General features: G+C 43.8%; 1 protein-coding gene across 1 annotated transcript in view; it reads right to left on the bottom strand.

Moving 5' to 3' along the window:
• LOC8050860 (beta-mannosidase) overlaps nucleotides 1-21,277 on the bottom strand; it is a gene marked incomplete in the record, with an annotated part of 51,241 nt that overhangs the window by 13,916 nt on the left and 16,048 nt on the right. Inside the window, 7 exon segments of the mRNA XM_042289381.1 lie at nucleotides 738-820; nucleotides 2,274-2,450; nucleotides 9,961-10,112; nucleotides 10,233-10,386; nucleotides 13,244-13,431; nucleotides 15,205-15,275; nucleotides 20,948-21,105. Of these exon segments, the coding sequence (XP_042145315.1) occupies nucleotides 738-820; nucleotides 2,274-2,450; nucleotides 9,961-10,112; nucleotides 10,233-10,386; nucleotides 13,244-13,431; nucleotides 15,205-15,275; nucleotides 20,948-21,105 (983 nt within the window).

Below are 21,277 nucleotides of genomic sequence, written 5' to 3'. Positions count from 1 at the left end.
GGAGTATTTTCGCCACATGGAAACAACAGGACGAATGGATTTTAGGCCCGCCCTTTGTACTGGGGGTCATTCCGGGGGTAAGCACGCGAGCAAGCGTATCGTTCGCTTTCTTAATGAACCTCAATGAATGCGTTCCCAAGAAATTAGATACCCGGTTTATTTAAATTGCGTCTTAAAAACAAAATCTATCGCTTTTTGTGCCAGTAATTTGTCAGTTGGTCGAAAAAATCAACAAACTTATCTTATGCAACGCGTAAAATATTTCTTCCAAATAATTTGTTTTGTCAAGTCTAAAAGGGACCAAGGATATTTTCTATTTTAATAAATATCGGTGAGATGTAATCACTGGCATTCATAATACATGACATGTAATTCTCTTTAGCTAACTGTAAAAAAAAAAGAACAACACCTAAAGAACATTGTTGTGCCAGAAGAACAAGCTGCACTTGTTAGCTTTCTTCATCAGAACCATGTGGCGGCTATGCGTCAATAAACTGAGGGAGAGGGGGATGACAAGTACACGCGGGAACGTCCGAACGCGGTGCTCTGGTTGGAATGATTAGTAGGTAGATCATTGTATAGTTAAAGATGACGACTTTCGTCGTCTCGCGAATGGTTCCTAATGGCTTTGATACACTATAGTTAACCTGTGTAACCAGTGTCCATTAATCTGTTAGGGTTAGTCAGGTTCCCTGGTTATGCGCTGTTACTGGTGACGCACTGATGAAACAGCTTACCACCAGAAGGAAGCAATTGCTTCTTCGTTTTCGTTGTTACCCGCCCAGAGTAGGACAGACGGATGATGTTGCAGTCGACGAACCTGAAGCATAAAATCGGTTAAGTACGTATTTGCGAACTTCCCACATTATATGCATTCTACTTGCGTCTACATTCATGCAGAATACCCAATGAGCCCAAATCGGGAAATGACAAAATCTAAAAAAAGAAAAGGATAAATGGAAGTTTGCGAGGAGACAGCTAACCTGATGTGAGCGTGTGATGCATTTGGCTCAGTATTGCATTCTCGAGCTTATCTTTAGGTGAACATATTTTCCGGTGATGATATTTTCCAGATCGCAATCATTCTCTCACTGAGTGCTCAACAATGATGAAGACAGGTGTACATTTCTTCAGGGCGCATTTTTAAATGTTGTTAAATATCTGTATAGAGTTCAAGAACCATTCTAAACATGATCAAACACGATTCACGTTGCGCATTTTTATAGTCTTATGTAAAAAAACAAGAACAAGAAATTCTTGGCATTTGCCGTATTCTTTAAATGAACTGCTGCGACAGATCAGGGCGCTGCGAAATGTTGCCGCGCATAGACAAACCACAATCACACGGAGCACAGACATTCTCTCATTTAATTTAGCGGAAAGATGTTCCTTTAAAAGTTAACGAAAAAAAAGTCAGATATAAATTTACCAGGAAGGTTTGCTTTTTCCCAGCCATATTTAGCGAGCGTGGTGGCGGGGACCTCCACAAGCATAGCCTCCTCTATACTCACAAAGCCTGGCAGTTCGACGACGGAGCCATAAAGTGCCCGGTCGTAGATTTGGAGCGCGAAGATCTGGTATCACAGATCATTTCTCGGGGAACCTGGCCGTCAGTGCACAGCTTTTGCAGCGGCGAGGAAAGAAGCGGTAACGCAAGGAGCGCAAGGAGCACCAGCGGACATTCCATCGCTCGGGAGAAGCGTGTTCTGGCGTCCCGCCGCAGCGGGGCGCCCGTCACCTGGCTCTGTGGCTCCCCTCTCATCCGTTGTCTGCCGCTCTAGCTTTTCAATTTCGGCAGCCGCGTCTTGTGACGATCTTCCAGGCTTTGTCAGTATAGAGGAGGCCATGGCACAACGCATTTCCAAGCTAAATTTAACAGGGAGAAATTCCCCACTTAATAGAACGTGCTGACTTTTCAACTTAATATAACTGGGAAATTTATCTTCGTAACGTCAGGTGACACAATGACGTGACGGCGTCCCAAGCGCTTTATAAAAAAAGGTAGAGGTAAAAAGAAAATATTTGGCGTAGAACAGCAGCCGTCCGAGAAGTGCCATGGCCACGTGTTCCAGCGCAGGTCGCACTCTGGATAGGTTCGTAAATTGCGGCAGATTGTTCTCCGTGTGCTTCACAAAATAATTGACGAGCCAACAATAAAGGTTTTCCAATCCAATGACGAGCGGATTGGTACAGTTAAATCGTTTCCCCTGCCCTGACTGGAGAGATGCCTTCATCTCCTCGGGAGTGCTGCCGAGTAGAACACGTGTTCTCACCTGCTGGCGAACTTCGTCGGCGACGTCATGGAGAAAATGGGGGTCGACCGGATACAGGCTGACAGCGAACATCATGTCTTGCCAGATGAGGATCCCAAGCTTGTCGGCCAAGTCATAGAAAACGTCGCTTTCGTACCTGCCCCCGCCCCAGACGCGCAGCATATTCATGTTCGCATCCTGCAAAGGGAGCAAAAAAGAAGCCACACATAAATCGATTACGAGCGTAAGCATAAAGACTTATTCACACGGAAGCATTTGCTTACCTTTTATTACGTTACGTGTTGAGTTAAGGTTCATTCACACAGAAGAGTTTGCTTACGTTTTCTTACGTTACATTGGAAGTCAGCTCAACATCGTGCCTCGAATGTAGCGTGCAAGGCTACTCAGCTTAAACTGATTGCAAAACTTAAAAGACCACTAAAAAAAAGAAAAACTTCATTTTTGTATTAGTCTGGTTGGGACACGCGTGCCAACATAAGAATTTTTCGCTAAACTTTTCTAGAGCAATATTGACGGTGCGAGACGCGATTTAATTGGAAGTTACGAGCTCCTTTCCACTTGTTTTCTTTCGGCATTTCGGGCGCGTGGAGGAGAGGTGGATCGGCTTGGCCATCACGTTGAAGTGGAGAAAGTGCATGACCATCTCGTTGAAGTGGAAACAGTGTGACACCAGTCGGTGACGTCATGGACTTGCGCGCAAAATTTTAAATATTCTTCGCGCCGTCAACATTGCTGTAAAAATGTTTTCTGTTTTCGCGTGAACTTTATTTCTTGGCACGCGTGTCCCAACCAAACTGTTATTTTTTTTCTTCTTTTTAGTGCTTCTTTAATGTGAAGCACAGATGACCCGTAAGCGGATGTAAGCTTCCGTAACATGACAGTTTAAACAGCAAACACTGCTGTTTAAACTGGCCTTTAAGGGGTATTCATATGAGGGAGAAATCCCGGGGAATTCTGCCCGGCGCGCGCACATTACGAGAAGAAAACGCGATACTTTTGTACATCGAAAAGCCTGACGTTTTCTTCACGGGATGCGCGTGTTATGAAGAAATGTCCCGAGATTTCTCCCTCGTGTGAATACCCCTTAAAGGCCCATTCATAAATTAGCATTCGACTATTAGCAGATGTAAATTTTCGTAACATAAAGAAACGTAAACAATGCTGCTGTGTAAACCGACCTTAAAGGCGCTTTTATACAGTAGCATTTGATTATTAAGAGATATAAGTTTCCGTGACATAACACAATGTAAAGAACGCTGCTGTGTTAAGCGGCCTTAAAGACAATATATCAAGTAGCATTTAATTATTAGCAGACGTATGTTTCCGTAACATGAAGCAACGTAAGCAATGCCGCTGTGTTGTGTAAACCGACCTTAAAGGCCCATTCATAAAGTAGCATTCGTCTTATAGCAGATGTAAGTTTTTGTAACACAAAGCAACGTAAGCAATACTGCTCTGTAAACCGACCTTAAAGGCCCATTCTTAAAGTTGCATTCGACTATTAGCAGATGTAAGTTTTCGTAACATAAAGCAACGTAAGCAATGCTGCTCTGTCAACCGACCTTAAAGGCCCATTCTTAAAGTAGCATTCGACTATTAGCAGATGTAAGCTTCCGTAACATAAAGCAACGTAGGCAATGCTGCTGTGTAAACCGACCTTAAAGGCGCATTCATAAAGTAGCAATTGACTATGAGGAGATGTAAGTTTCCGTAACGTAACGCAACGTAAGCAACGCTGCTGTGTGAACTGGCCTTAAAGACCCATTCATAAAATAGCATTTGACTTTTAGCAGATGTCAAATGCTGTTTGACATCTGCTAATAGTCCCTCCCTCCGAGCGGCGTCGCCGTCACCTCACGAGGGTCACGTGATCTCACGGGGGTCACGTGACGTCACCGTGGTCACATGACCCATAGAGGTCACGTGACGATGACGTCATCAGTGACGATGACATGCGAATGCCGATGACGTCATCAGTGACGTCACTGATGACGTCATCAGTGACGATGCCGATGCGGATGCCGATGACGTCGTTAGTGACGTCACGCGTCCCATAATGCACCGCGCGGTTACGCCGACGGCGACGCCGACGCCGCTCAAGCTGGAAACGGGCGCCTAAGAGCTGCCCTCTAAAACGTGCAAGGCATGTACAACTATGCGAAAAACAGAGATCAAGAAGACAACGCTGAGGAGGCCTTGTCTTGTTGATCTCCTAGCGGAGGTACACGCTGCTACTGAGCATGTGCACCGATACCTTTGTCTGCAGAATCCCAGGGATCATTTCCGGTGGCTGTAAGCTAGCGAAATGGAGGGTGTTTCGCTGCCTTGTCAGCTTACTGGTGAACGAAATGCACCCACACTTTTCTCTTTACACATTATTTTATTTTTATACGGACTACCATAATCCGGGTGTATGAGAAATGGAAAGTAGTGTTGCAGAACATTTTTAAAAACATAACAATTGTTTCTATTGTTTTCTTGATAAGTGTACTTGGAAAGTAATCTGAGAGCAATTTATAACGTAACGAGTAAAGTAATCCGTAACATCTCAGCGAAAGTAATTTGTAACGGTAATCCATTACAGTTGAGTCTAGGTGATTTGCAACAGTAATTCATTACATTTCTTAAGTAACGGGCACAAGTCTGCATGCTACATGTGGAACACGGGTGTCTCGGTGGCTCCGGGTCGTGACTCTACGCAAGTCTTCCCAACGTAGTCGGACGTAGTCAAACGGTGCTGTGCGAATGGGCTTGAAAGAAACTCAATTCCCAAGGCGGTCTACTTCACCATGTTGTCGAACCCATGGCCAGGTGGCCGGCGGTCGCCACAAACAAGGAGGTACAGCGCTATTGATTTTTATAACCATATTTGATCTGTTTTGGGTTTTAAGCACGCATGCATGCGCAGTAGAAGGTTTGCTGCCTGCCAGTCTAGTATTTGGTCATCGTTGATACCGAGCACTCTGGTTGCAGGGAAGTATAAATATGACACTCTTCCCTGAAGTTTCCTACTTTCATTGAGTGGTGAGCCACAATACGGAATACCGACACATCAGTTCAACGATAAGATCATTGGAGATCCAAACCGGAAACATGCCTGTTTGATGCATCCATCTGCGTGCATTTTCCTTCTGTCAGCACTTTTTGTGACCTACCTAACAAAATAATTACAATAGTAGCAAAAAAAAAACAAAAAAAAAACTCTCTGCCTTTCAACTTTGATGAAGAAGGAAAACCAGCGAAGCTGTACTACGGCGGGAAATAAGTATTTATAAATGTAAGGATTAAGGGTGTGATTGGGTAATTGGTTATTTGAACGATTAAAGCATCAGATACACACACACAAACACACACACACACACACACACATATATATATATATATATATGGGTGGTTTCATCTCAAATCGTGCAGGCAAAAAGGGTCGAATTTTTAATTTCGATGAAAAAAATATATGTTATGGCGCCGTTTCTAAAACCGCAGTCGACACAAACCGCAAGTTCGTCGGATTTTTTGTTCTCGACTTATGAATTTTTAAAGAGGCCGCGGCGAAAAGCAGTGTTTTTCACACCCGTCGTGGGTCGGATGTTTCGCTTGATCTCCCGCCATGGATTTTCAGTCCACATTATATTATCTTTTTTGAAGCACTCTGTGGACACATTTAAAAGGCTCCAATACCATGAAATAATTTTAGGCCTTTTGCTTTTTTTCTGTAAAAATGTCAAAAACGCCTCCTCGGTCAATTGTTGACGAACTTTGACGATTAATTACTGGCGATCTACTTGGGTTACACTGATATTTTTTATGTCCACGGAGAAACCAAAACACGCTCTTTATATTTATTATAAAATGCTTTGGCTGTATAAAATATTCTTTGCGGTACGTTTACGTTAATATTATGCAAAAACCAAAAAGTACCATTTTTTAAATTGATTTTCTCAAAAAACCCATTTTTTATTTTTTTCATTTTTTGTTCAAATGTAGATATGATAGTTGTCTACACGAAAATCAAGCCTAGAAAGTGTATATTTTGTTTTCATGTTTTATATTTAGGCCTCAATATCGGAAAAAGACGTCTTTGTTTTGCAAGACCTAAGTCAGACATAGCGACCCATGCGTCTCTATGAATTGTGAAAAAGTTTTCTTGAATTTTCTTCTGCATTTTGTAATCAATTATAAACGGATTTTGTGGTATTGAATATTTATGTATGTTTTGATAAGAGCGGGAACCATGAGATACATATCTAACCAAATCAGCAGGCCTAGTAGACTTTCAATAACCAAAAGGCACAGACGTTGTATTGTTTCGATTTATAAACCTTTCAAAGTAAACTAGCACGACTAGCTATTAGCTGTCATATTACTAAGACAAAGAAAGTCACCACATCGTCGATATATTATATACAATTCTTTACGAAACCAAACACTGGGGCTTGTTCACCGCACATCGCACAGGTCACCAGGGAATGTCCTTTCACTTCCGTAATACACAAAAGTGGTGACACAGAAACGGTCCGAAACACACAGAGAGTGTGTCATAGAGAGGGTTAGGAAATAAAAATAAATAAATAGGAATTAAGTTGCCCAACTCCGATCTTAACGAAAATTACGTTAAAAAAAATAATAAAGTATTTTGGTTCGAGCGGTGGCAAGGCGATAGGTCCACGCCTGGTGGAGAGTCAGACAAAGAAGTGGACGGCACGTAAAGGTAAAACAAACAAAAAAATCAATAATTTAATAAAGACGGGAAAACTCAGCCGCACATGGCAAGAACAAAAACCAACTCCCCCGGGCATTCCCTAAACGGGACGCAACCAAATGCGTGCGAACACGCTCTCTACATCACCGCCAGGCCGCTACGCCATGGCGAAATAAACCCAACAACTGAACAGTGCTAACAAACAGTTAGTAAAAAAACATTGAAAAAAAAAAAAAAAACGTTAAGAAAAAACCGCACCCGAGAAACAAAGTTCAGCGGGGCGAAGAAACACACACGAGTCGGCCCCACGACATTGAAGTCTCGCAGGATGACGGCGTCCAGATGATGCTCGAATCTGTTCCTCCCTCTATTACGCACATCCACGACGGCTGTGCGGAACAGTGGCTGTACGAAAGAAAGTGAAGAATAGATTCGAGCAGGCGATGCGCGAGAAGGTAACCGAGACTATGCTTCAAGCTTCATATCGGGAGGGGAGCTTTCGAGGTAGTTTCTGCAGTTACTCAAACTTTCTCTTTCCCCTTCCCTTTTTCAAAAGAACACGTCAGCCGGCGCTAACGTATTATCTCGGGAGAAGCCCACTCTTCACAAACGGTTATAGTTGACAAGGAGGCTGACTTCGACCCAACTAGTCTCCGGGCAGAATACAAACACAAGTATATTTACCAACACGCTCGTTTTAATGTCAGTCTCCGGGCTTTGCTGTTTCCAAAAGAGATAACCCTTTATAAGGACAGAACGAGCGGGTCGGTGGGGACAATTAAACTTAAACACTCCCTTTTCGTTTTCTTCCTCAAGTTTAATAGATAACCCTTCGGTGCTATCGGATCTCCCTGGAGAGAGAGAGAGAGAGCACGGCCGTTTCAAGGTAAGGATAGGGCGCTCGAAGCTAGGGCAAACAGGCGGTATCGTTTCACGCATGCACGGATGGCTGGTTTCAAAATTCCCCACATCCCTAACGAAACCGGCCCATCTTCGTGTGTGCGTCTGCGGGATTTCTGTCCCGCGCCGCCGGTTTTAGCACGCACGCGGCGTTGTTTTGGCTGGCAGAACAGTTGTTGACCGTCGACATTGTAAGGCCGTGGTGTCCTCATCCTTTCAGGCAACGATTCCTTTGCTTTCCCTTGTGCAATACTCTGACAGACTCCTCCTGGGTGGCTGTCACTGTTCGCCGCGTCAACGACACAATCGTACCATTTCACTCCTCGTGACACAGGGTGCGCTGCTCGCTTTACTGTCACGGGCCGTCCCATCTAACACAACGAGCGCGAAAGGTCGTGGTCATCTGCTGGCTCCGAAAGGGCGGGACGTTCTTGCAGGCCAATGAGGGCCCCGAATCAATACGACGTCTGCCGACTCGTACACGTTAAAAGGTTACGACACCTGCTGGTCTGTTAAGAAGTGTTGCTTTCTCTTTTTGGAACTCCTCCGATGTAGCTTGCAGCCTATAATAATATTTAAATAATCAATAAATATATCGTGGTGGAAATACTGTATTTCATTTTTATGTGGGAACGTTGAAAAAAAGAAAAAAAATATTTCCAAGCTTGTGAAGACGCGCAATTCGCAAGTCCATTTCGAGCCGTAAAAACACGTTTTTGTACGATATTAATGCTTAAATGTAGAACATACAAACAAAATATACACTTTCTAGGCTTGATTTTCGTGTAGACAACTATCATATCTACATTTGAACAAAAAATAAAAAAAAATAAAAAATGTTTTTTTTGAGAAAATCAATTTCAAAAATGGTACTTTTTGGTTTTTGCATAATATTAACGTAAACGTACCGCAAAGGATATTTTACACAGCCAAGGCATTTTATAATAAATATAAAGAGCGTGGTTTGGGCTCTCTGTGGACATAAAAAATATCGGTGTAACCCAAGTAGGTCGCCAGTAATTAATTGTCAAAATTCGTCAACAATTGACCGAGGGGGCGTTTTTGACATTTTTACAGAAAAAAAGCAAAAGGCCTAAAATTATTTCATGGTATTGGAGCCTTTTAAATGTGTCCACAGAGTGCTTCAAAAAAGATAATATAATGTGGACTTAAAATCCATGGTGGGAGATCAAGCAAAACATCCGACCCACGACGGGTGTGAAAAACACTGCTTTTCGCCGCGGCCTCTTTAAAAATTCATAAGTCGAGAACAAAAAATCCGACGAACTTGCGGTTTGTGTCGACTGCGGTTTTAGAAACGGCGCCATAACATATATTTTTTTCACCGAAATTAAAAATTCGACCCTTTTTGCCTGCACGATTTGAGATGAAACCACCCATATATATATATATATATATATATATATATATATATATATATATATATATATATATATATATATATATATATATATATATATATATATATATATATATATATATATATATATATATATATATATATACGAGGTTGTTATTTATTTCCTAACCACAGTGACCATGGTCTTGTGTACACCCCCATAGGGTGTACGCTGACGGAAGGCACGTTCTTCGTGAAGACGAGGTCTATACACGTCCGATGCCTGGTCGTGAGCACCTTATAGGTTCGTTCACACACGCAAGCCCGAAGTGCTGGAGCATACGCGAAATGAACCACTTTCCCTCCTGGCGCGCAGTGTCAACGTTAAAGTCACCCGTCACTACGGCAGAAGTGTCGTCGCCGAGCATGACCCAGCCGATGACATCCATCATGAACGCTTCAATGTCTCTCTTGGGCGTTGAGGGGGACGTACACGACGGCGGCACCGGACCATTGCGCACCTTGACGGAAAGGCTGGAAAGGTTGCCGCCATCTACGAGCGACAGCGGCAACCAAATTGGTTGTCTGGTTGCCGCCGTCGCTCATAGATGGTGGTAGCTGTCCAGAGTTTTGTGTCGACATTTGTTAGGTACCGGACACGAAACAGGAGAAACTAGCCCTTAACAGCTCCGCTGTGAAAACAACCGTGAACGTTCAAGTGGTATTACCTTGGCTGAGCGCAGGAGGTGCTCGATGTAGTCAGGCGTGATGCGTTCCGGGAAACTGTCTGCTGGAATCCAGTTGCTTCCTTTGGCATAGATTGGCACGTCGTTGATCTTGAAGTAGAAGTCCAAGTTTGTGTTGGATTTACTTCCGGACGCTGATCCGAAATAAATACAGAAGCGTATTAAAAAGCTGGTCTATAACACGTATGTGTTACTTAAAAAATATATATATATATAACAAGATAGCAAAAGAAACGATCCAGTTGGGCACTCACGTGTCACAACGACATCCTGCACCAGTTCGACTGTTCGAAAACCAATCTTCATTTGTTTCGAGAATTCTTCTCCGTTTACGGAAACTGACACGTCCAAAAGGTACAATTTTTGTGCTCCGTAACCATTCGGCCACCACTTTTCAATTTGAATTTTCTGGAAAGTAAAAACCAGGAAATACCAAAGTCAGATGAATGCAAATAGTCAGGCCGTTTATGCGGGTCACTGACAAAATGAGAACGGCTGGGAGGTCTTTCAGTTGTCCCGCCCTTCCAGCGCGAGCTTCCTACCTTCGGTAAAATGTTCGCGTATGGTAAGCTTGAAGCGTGCACTCGCAGCTCAAGCACGGTGGAAGGCTACGAGCGCATACTGGAGGCATCTGAAAGAGACACCCTGCTTTCCTCCTCTTTGTGGTAAACAGCATCTCCGTTCAATTTAAAGAATTTCAGGATGATCAGTGATTTCGCATTAAAAGCATTAATAAGCGACACTACGTCATTTGCTTCGCGAAAGATGGAATATACCGGATGTTCCATTTTAATTCAAACAGATTTATTACAAAACATTCTTAAAAGGTGCACTAAAACGATTTGTGCGGGTAAGAATTATACGCCCAGGGGGGACGTTATGTGGGTGGCTAATCTTTGCGATAAGTCGGCTAATTAATTAAAATTTGTGAATTACCTTTTAATTAGTGAAAATAGACATATGGTTCCAATTAGAAACTTACTGAGCATCATCAAATAACACTTAATCAACTCTTTTTAGAACAGCCTGAAGTTTGTGGGAAACTCGGCGGCGCACCAAAGTTACCACTGGTGCAGCAGGTGCAAAGCTAGCAGTGGCAAAACGCGGATGATTAGATTATCATCGCGTTCCGCCACTGCTACTTTTACCGCCCATTCTCAACTGTTTTAACAAGCTCCAGCTCGCCTGCGCCTTCACTGTGGTTTTGTTAATCGTAACTGCAGCAGTTGGTAGTAACCTTTTGATGTGAATCTTCGTTTTCTTCGCCGTCGTCATCAACACTACTGATTGAGGCTTTCGCGGTCCTAGACAAGTTGGAACGTCGGTTGGCGGAACTGGAAGTCGGTAAGGCCTTTTTTGGCATACGCCTGTCATGGCTTGTCATAAGTGTGTACGATGGTGGCTGCAGAGTTTGAAGGTAAGAAAACAACAAAGGAAAACAATTTTTGTTTGTGTGTGCGTGCTGGTTGGTGACGACCTTGGTTTCAATGTGTATATGAGAGGCTTACTGAATAAACGTAGTAGCTGACATTGAGACGTCGTCTGACTGATTTTTTCCCCTGTATCTTGTATTTTGGTTGTTTCAAGATTTTCTCGTCCAGTCTCAGGTGTTTTAACAAAACAGTAAACTTATAGCACATCACCTGCGCCCTCACTGTGTTTTTGTTAAAAGGACCTTTCTCGTTAGGTTTGTGTCCATTCAATGCGGTGTTTTATCAAAAACAATTTATGCACTACTCCAGATGCGCTTGCGTTGCCTGACTCGAAAACATCGCCTGCTATCGAAGATTAGTGTCTGCTGTGCCCTCCTAAGCCGTCCTGCCTCTTACCTGCCTCAATGTGTCGGCCGTTGCGCCAATTAGACACCTTTTGTTGGCAGACAGACGCGGTAGGTAGCGAAGTAGCAAAGTCAGGCTCCTGGTTTATTACTTCTTATTCAGGTAAGCTAATTTTGTGATATTTTTATATCCAGGCTTCGTCATCTTTCGCCACTGCAGTACATAATCTTAGCTCGACACGCTAAGAAGTCGACTCATGCGGTCCCTTGAAACAGCCAACGACCCCTTTGACTTACGTCGTATAAACGACGTATGACATATACAAAGCAAAATTATTCGGAAAGAAAAAGAACGCCCTTATATTGCTTTGAAAACCTAAGGAAAGCCTACGTACGAAGAAAAAGAAATTATGCACGTCGCCATTCGCAGTAGGCACGACACGAAGTTGTTCGGCTTCCTTCAGAAGTATCCCATTTTCTTCCTTCCGGAGTCTCTCCCTTCATTCTCTTCCACCCGGGACTTAGTTCGACCGAGCCGCAATTCGAGGAAATCCGTGCGCATTTTTTTGTGTAAATTTAGTCCGACTTTTTTTTTCTCCCGTGACTTAGTTTGAATTGAATATATATTTGCGCATTTATTGACCGCCTTAGTTGTGCGTATTGCTGTTGAACGAGTGGCGGCAGCAAACTTCTATCGTGTTCAGCTTCCACTGATATGGTTGTCGCTTTTGGCAGATGCTAACAATACAGTATTTGGTTGCCTACGCTCTCCCAAATGAAAAACTTGGGAGAATATTCTTTATAGTCTAAACAGCCTCCGCAGTGCACCCTTTTTTTAGCAACGTTTTTCAATATTTTGAAATTAAAATTGTTTTTCTTTCATTACACAGCAATATAGTATATTTCATGACCATGATCAATATTGGTTAAATAGAAATGTAGCTTCTAAAACGTCGAAGTTTTTTAATATTGGTGTTTTACCTGTCACAAAATTTGATAAAAATATCATCATCTGATGGCGATATATACATAAAAAATGTTTTTACGCAATACTAGTTTTCTTTTTTTTTTTCTCTCTTTTACTCGTGGAACATTTTTTAATTAAACAGTACTTAGAAGCAACGAGATTTGAATAGGAACCCTTTTCTTTTCATGAGCAAAGCATTTGAATAAGCGACGTTCTATACAGCCATTTCCACCATAGGACCTTGGGAAGCCAATGAGTTGGTGTTTACGGAACATCTTTTCGGCGTTTGAAGGGAATCAAGAACTGGCTTCTTTTATTTTTTTTTGTCAGTTCCTTTTTAGAACCGATAAGTTTTGGCTACCCTTCCATCTCATTGTGTCAGACCTCAACCAATAATAACACTCAAAAACAAATTGTGAAGACGCCCTGATCTTCTAAAGCTGCTCTTGAATACGGGCGCTTAGGCAGTCTGACAGAACACCGAGAAACTACACACCAGCAAAGAACTCTACAGCGCTCACTCGAGAGATAGGAACCACAAATCGGATCTTGCTATGTTTCTTGTCCGATGGCAGAAACGTCAAGGCATCCTGGCCCAGAGTGACACCGTCCAGACTGATCATGTAGGCGCCGTCGAGGGACTGGTCTGACGCCGATTCGTAGAAGGCATCCAACTCCAGGGTCCAATGCTCTGTGCCGTCGGACTCTTCTATAATTTCAGGAGAAAAGAAAAACAAGTTGTCTGCATAAAGAGCAAAATGAAAGGGCCTTTAAAATGCTAAATTAAAGCTGGGGCATCGAAGGCTATGGCGCTGGCATCAAATATTTTTTTAACGTTCTCATTATTATTGGCAAAAATATATAAAAGAGGTTATTCAATCTCTTAGCTTATATTTTGTATTACTAAGGTGTCTGATGCTTAAAGGGAGAGGTGTCATGATGCTTATACGCGATAATTATTTAACCAATACAATTAGCGTATCGATTAGTCAGGCAGAACTGTTGGTTGTAGAAGAACATGGCCCAGAGGCATCATTCACGGCATGTGCGGTCTATCGACTTCCAGACTTAATATTTGGTTATTTCTTGTAGAGCTTTATGAATTGTTACATGACTCGAGCTGAACTTGTGTAAGTGTTCAATATTAGCCGGAGATTTCAACATTGACGTGAAAACGGCAACAAAATATAGCGTCGGAAATTTTCTCGATATATTTGCAGGTTATGGTATCGAAAACATGATTGCGGACTTTGCTAGAAAGGAACATTTTGGTAATCAGATAGCAAAAACTCGGACTGATCATATCTTGGTTACTTACAAAAAGGTACCTCGCACGATTATCGTCTATTTATAAACATTATTACAGTCCCTCGCCTTTTAGTGACTCATTCCTATTACCGGCTCACCATATACTGTCCCGCTTAGATCACCCTTTCAAAATTAACCCTATATTTGTACGAACCAACATGTCAAAAAACTCTCCACTATTCCTCGCTATATGGGACTGGAACAGCTTCCCCAGAGAAATTGCCTCCAATAGTGACTATCAGTCTTTCGTCTCCACTCTAAATATGTTAAACCTTAAATGGTCTTGTATCCCTAGAATATTTGTTTTTGTCAGTGTCTTGTTTTTGATGCACATGTTTCAATTGTGCGCCATCTACTTTATATCTTGTGTTTGAAGGCCGAACTTGCGCCAAATGCTTGTACCTTCAATTTATGCTTTTTACCTTTTTTTTTTTTTGTCCTTGTCTCTTTTTTGTTGCTACTTGGTTCAGTTGTACGAATCTTTGTATCACGTTCCCCTTTTCTAATGCCCGAAAGAACCTTTAAGGTGAAAAAAAGAATAAAAAAAATTAACAACTTGTCCGCAAAACCGGTGTAGGAAAAAAAAACCAAAAAACTCTCTTATTATTATTTTATTGTTTTTGTGTCACTGTAAAATAATTCACTCATAAAAAAAGAAATCACTAAAATAAATAAATGGTGAACTAATTATTATCCATGTTTGAAATTAAGTCTATATATAGTACACCTTCCTCTGATTTCCATGTACCAAAATGTTATATATGTATATACAGTATATATATATATATAGATCATAGTGAGGGCGGTGAGTATATATATATATATATATCATTGTAGCTTTGTATAAATACCACCCGCGTTCATCTGTAAAAGCTCTTCCTGACAAAGGCCGGACTCCAGCCGAAACGTCGAAGAATAAACCGTTCGTTGTTGCTGTTTTCACCAAGGGTTTTCTTTTCCTTTCAGTTGTACCCACGCCTTTGGCCCCGCGCCCCCCCCCCCCCCCCCCCCACACACACACACACGCATATATATATATATATATAAGTGAGCTCTAAAGCACCCTCCTCCGTATTTTTCGTAAACAGAACAGAGAGATGTAAAATAACGGCAAAAAATAATGGTAGAGAGAAACATGCAAACATAAAAATAAATGTCTAAAACTAAAACTTACTTTTCAGGGTTGTTTTAACGGTAATGTCACGAATGATGACTGCATCATAGGCTTCAATTTCTATAGATTTCCTAGAAAGAAAAAAGGAGCAGAGGAAAAAACAGAACGCATTTCAGTAATTTCATGCCCGATGGCACACAACCGCATTCTTTTGAAACCGATTGAGCGAGAAATCAGAATGCTCCAAAAAACCAACACACGATATTTACATACACACATATATTCGGAGAATCATAAGTATCTCAGTGATATTCACCGCCGATCTTTACACGCGATTATCAGTTCTGTTTTTAAAGCGCGAAATAGTTTTTTAACGCTACCTCACAATCCAAAAATGTTGCCCATCCGTCCGTCCGTCTGTGCATTTTCCGCTAAATTAAACGGGGAAGTTGACGTCCCATGACACAAATGCATTTGATACATTGAGATACTTTGCAGGTAAGTTTCGCTGCCAATTTCTTTTTTTTTTTCTGCTACTCAACTCGTGGTCTATGCACTACAGTGGCTATGGTCACCGACAGTTTCAAAACGCAGGGCGTGTCTGGTTCTTAGCATTTTATTATCGCTTCGGAGCCAATGAGATTGCATTCCACCCGATAAGGACGCCAAGGAATGAACATAAATTAGAATAAACGACTGATCTCGATCTACGGAGGCCAAATACGAGTGCTGCTAAAATATTACACTAATGGTTGGCTGTTTGTCAAGCAACCTTGTGCCCCGATGCCATGTTCGTACATTTCGTACAGAGGTTACTTGTTCGTAATGCCGCTTCTTTTGCCGCGTTTTTTTGCAGCGTGTCCAGCCGTCTCAGCGGATGATTTTTGTTTGTTGTCGTTTTATGTTTTAGTGGTCGTAGTTTGTAAGTCCGCTCAGCGATGGCGCATGAAGATTATTGCCTCCCTGCTCCCTCAAGCACGTAGTGGTGCCGAAGGTGGAATTCACTGGCAGCCACATTTTAGTCCGTTCCTGCACAGCGAGAGCTTACGATCAGCTTCCACAACGCTTCTGCAACGTCCATTGCACAGCAACAAGATTATAGTTCTTTTCATGACATAAGTGGAGGCTTGTTCTGAGCCTGCACTGAGCCTGCGTTCATCGTGGCAAATTCTCTTTTCGGTCGGCAACTTTATAAATGTGTTTTAATATTCGTTACAGATGTTTGATATCACGAAGGAAAGCAGTGAAACAGCCGTAGCATCTTACCTGACTGATTTGCGCTGATCTTGCTATACTAGGCCAGTCGCATGTTTTGCGGCAGCGCGGTACGAACTTTGCGTCACACGATGGCCATGCGGCTGATCACAGGGATTGCCATCATGTTCGAGCCGCTAGTTTCGGTTTCACCGTAAACCCCGGAAACAAAACTTTTACGATATCGACAAAACTACATAAGGCATCGAAAAAAAAACAAAAAACATTAAGCCTCTTAATTTGGGAACATTTCCTTCACTAAAAACGGTATGAACCCTAAAATCGAGAAAATCTACTGGACTTTAAGAAAGGCGCGGCGTGACGAGCGCGGAGCCTCTCATGATAGCTCCGTAGCCAATTAAATATGGCTGGATTAGCTGATAAGAACGTAAAAAAGGAAATCTCGAGGCTAGAGGCTTGAACAGAGTAGGTCAAGCCCTTTATTTCTTGAGCTGTCACCGACCACAGATCGCCGATGCAACAAACGCGGAACGCAGATGTCTCAAATACACCTAGTTAGCAGGCCCCGTTAATGAAATATCGATTGGCTCGCCACTAAAAGAGGATTTTGCCTTGTTGCGAGCTAAGACAAAATCATCGATGTTTGTCGCCGTAGTGGAGAAAGCGCCATAACTAACACACATCTCAAACAAACTGAATCGAACTGCGATGTCGCGCAATGTTTTCGCTGTCATAGGGCACTCCCAAATTGTCCACACATCTACTATACGAGCTGTCCAAAGAACAGGCGGAGTCCCGAAAGTATTCGAGACACTAATCAGGTTTGACGCAAGACGAGAATTTTGCGCCTGTCACGTTTCGTGTGTCTTCAGCGTCTATAAGCTTGACTTCTTCAGTTAGACCGACATTTGAGCTTCGTCATATGTCAAAGGTCTCGTGTCGATCTCAGTATTAGATCTCTGCGCGATCTGTCGAAAAAAAAAAAAAAATACGCGTGGGCATTCTCTTTTTCGTTTTCACAGAATGTCGAGTCGAAATTTTTGTAAAGAACAGGCAAATCTGAGTTGGTTTTGCCGGTAGATCGGAACCCGTGGAATTGTGAGGCGTTCGGTGACTGTGTACTCCAATGTCTCGAATGAGCACGACTGCGGAACCATAGGCCTCGGGTACGGACCAACGGCCTTTCTGTGGTGCCGCAACCCTCCAGGGTTGAATATAAAGATTATAATTATAGTGTATAGTCATTGTGACAGCTTAAAGGGGCCCTCCGGAGCATTCTGCGATGGTTTATTTATGGCGGTAACTCAATCTACAGGCCCTAAGGATCCTAAAAATCATAAAATTACCGTCATGCGCGGCAGATTTCCCTATTAAAAGTTAAAACTGCGATCAAAGTCCCCGGCACGCCCCCCTTTCTGAGATGACCCCGGAAAACGGGAGGGGCATCTCTTTACGCGTCAGCCAATAGCAAGCGAAGGATTCCGGCGGCACTGCGCGTCACCAACGCGGACGACCGCCGACCCGCGGAGGACTCTCTGGAACACGCGCAGACCGTCGTCAAGGGGCCCGGACTTTGTGCTCGGCAGTCGTCGTTCGTCGCACCGCACCGCTACTGCAATACGCAGTCGCATTCCACAGATGACAAGGAAAAGTTTGACTCGTTGACGTGGAAGGATCGCAAAGCTGGCTTCGGAGTCGGGATCCACGGGAAGAAGGAACACGTGTCCCGCAAACGCGCGCCTGCAGACGCCCCGGGAAGCAGACGAGCCGACGCGCCGACGCATCACACCCTAGCAACAAGCTTGCGGGGAGAAAACATAGTTCGCTGGTTTTGGAGGAATAATTGCGGACTATTTTTCCCGCACCACAATCAGTTTACGTGTTTCTCAAGCTCTAATTTACAACAAGCTTAAAAAGTGTTGCAATAATAACGTTCGCATTCACCGCGAGATGCAGCATTTCCATTGGTCAAGTTTAGCGATGGACAGGGAATCGCGGATTGTCTTCCAAGAGAAAATAGTCCCGATATATTTCTACTGCCATCTGCTTAATAAACGGTTTTGTAATCTAAAACTTTGTATACATATTAACTTGCACCTACTACGCAATATAACAACATAAACAGACGATCGCAGAAAGCTCCGGAGGGCCCCTTTAACAAGCACAGGGCGTTGTTTATTAAGTTCGCGACACTTGCATCGTGATTTGTTGTTTCAGTACTCGCGATGCCCTGAGTTTCTTAATAGACCGATCTCACCAGCCAGTTTGACTACGCCACCGCTGACGGAGTGCATCAAGGGAACTTTAGTTTTTTTGCACGCGCGACAACCCCGCTGGAGCTCTTGGCGTGCAGAGCACGAGACAGCACGAGCCGTCTCGTGTACTGCCGTCTGCCTCCTGTGAACTGAAGTTATGGCGGCGTCACGCATGCGCCGAACGCTTAGTGAGATCGGTCTATTGATGTTCGAACGTATCTGTTTATTCGAAGCGTTGCACCAACGAGCTTGAGTCTTACCTTAGAGCGGTAAACCGGAACCCACTGCCTGCAGCGGAAATGGCACCCCCCCGGTTGCCGCCATCTTGACGGTTTGCCCCATTAGTGATCACGTGACGTTACGATGGCTGCGCCCAGAGGTGGGCCAGATCAGATTGGCCAGATAACGGTCAGCAGATGGGCACTCTGGGGCTGCGTTCCATTCGTACTCGAATGGATCCGAGTTTTCCGGCGGATCAAGCCACGTGACGAGACAGATGCAGCAATGCTGGACGTGAGTACGTTTTCGAATGCAACGGTACGAGACCTTCATCCGGGAGTGAGATAAAGTTGCTTTCGATTTACTCTCACCTCCTTCACCGGTGCAGAAAAGTGTAGGGCAGTCTACTTCCGGTGTGTGTATTGAGATGCGACCGGAAGTACACCGCCCTATACTTTTCTACACCGGTGCAAAAGGTGCAGGTAAATCGAACGCAGTTTCTGTCTGACTTTTGGGTGAAGGTCTTGTACCCGTTGCGTTCGAAAACCTACCCGCGTCCAGCATTGCTGCATCTGTCTCGTCACGTGACTTGATCCGCCGGAACAGTGGACCCATTCGAGTAAGGTTGGAACGCAGCCATAGAGTGCCCATCTGCTGACCGTGATCTGGCCAATCTGATCTGGCCCACCTTTGGGCGCAGCCATCTTAACGTCACGTGATCACTAATGTGGCAAACAGACAAGATGGCGGCAATCGGGGGGGGGGGGGGGGGGTGCCATTTTTGGCCGCTGGTTTACCGCTCTAAGTTTACTCAAGCTCGTTGGGTTGCACCGGAACCTCTCTATGGAAATGATTATGATGTACCGGAGGAAAGTCTACAAGCGCGAGCTCCTTGCTCTAGGGCACATCTCGGCGGCACAAGCGCTCGTGCATTAAGGGCAGCTGCCAGTGCTAAGAGTTCGCGCTTCTATATACAGTTAAGGCCGGTTCAGACACTTGCGTTTGAGTGCGCTCGACTTCGTTGCGTCGAGAAGCGAAAGCGAGTCATCGGCACATCTGTGCTTCGTATGAAGCGTGGAATCCAATTCAAGGAATCATCTTGGCACGCGATAGAAGCAGCAGGGATGACCCGGTTTCTCGCAGCCGCAACGCAGTCAAACGCAGTCAAACGCAGCTGTCTGAACCAGGCTTTATAGGTCAAGAAAAATATTCGAGGGAAAGGAAGGCTGGCGAGAAGCGAGCCAACGGAATGATAAAGAAGAGAGAAGGAAACCTCCTCCTTTTTCCAGCGTTCCGTCTGCTTCCTTCTCCTCAGCCTTCCTTTCCCCCGAAAACTTCTTTACTGACCCTAGCCTTCGCTGCGGTACAACATAAGGGTGAAACAGAGTATAGAGATTAAATGGAATGTCGGCTGCGATTTTGGGTGATACTAGTGCGTTTCAGGGGTGCACGGTTTTCACGCCTGCTGCAGTGCCAAGCTCGCGCCGCTCTTTCGTTTTTATCGCTCGCTGGGAATTGTTCCTCTCGCATAAAGAAAGGGCATGTTGCGCGACTTTGAAGATGTGTAGTTGCAGGGCTATTGGTATGAAGACACGCGCGGGTTAAAAAAAAAAGCAAAAAAAAAAGCAAACAAACAAACACGACAGTCAGTCATTTAGGTAATCTACGAAGATAGCACTAGCAGAAATTGTTTTGTGCTTGTTCGCGCACAATATATTCTTCTAGGTCCGCTGCTGTACAATCGTGTGCATAGCAGCGAACCTTCGGAAGGTTCGTTCTCGCACTTCCAGCATACAAAACGTTCTCTTAAGAAAAAATAAAAAATAACATGCCTGGATGTTCTATTCGATGTACACAGTCGCATATGACGACCGAATGAACACCGACAACAACCTAAAGAAACACTAAAATGAAGAAAAAGAAATAGAGCGCCTAAACAAAAAGTGCATGCCACAAAATGTATTTTTCACGAAAAGAACAGTTCTTTACGTGGAAATATTACTTTGGGAAATACCAACTAGGAACTTAATATTTTTCATTTCAGTGTTTCTTTTTTGTTTTCGTTTTTTTTTTTGTTTTTTTTTTTTTTTTTGCCACAGGTGCTTGTCACTTACCATATTCCCTGGGAAGGAAAAGACGGTCCCCAGTCCCAACTGAACGAAGACTGCGTCTTGCGCAGGTAGTTGACGTGGCACTGACCGTTCTGCACGGCGGGCGGGCAGATCGGGTAGATCTTGTAGGACTTCGCCTGCGTCTCGTGCTTCCCGAGGGCAATACAACACCGGCGACTGACCACCTTCACCGCGATGGTGTTCTCGGTCGGTGCTTTCTGCGAAGGAGTGGTGGAGCCACACTTGATTTTAAGCGTTGGTGATTCGCATGTCTCCTACGCTAATCCTCCGAGTCCGCCATTGTCTGGGCACGCTATAGACGCTTTACACACG

This window comes from Ixodes scapularis, unplaced genomic scaffold (assembly GCF_016920785.2).
Source record: "Ixodes scapularis isolate PalLabHiFi unplaced genomic scaffold, ASM1692078v2 PGA_scaffold0__279_contigs__length_252992795, whole genome shotgun sequence".
Lineage (NCBI taxonomy): Eukaryota > Metazoa > Arthropoda > Arachnida > Ixodida > Ixodidae > Ixodes > Ixodes scapularis.
This window is presented reverse-complemented; position numbering and strand designations above follow the sequence as displayed.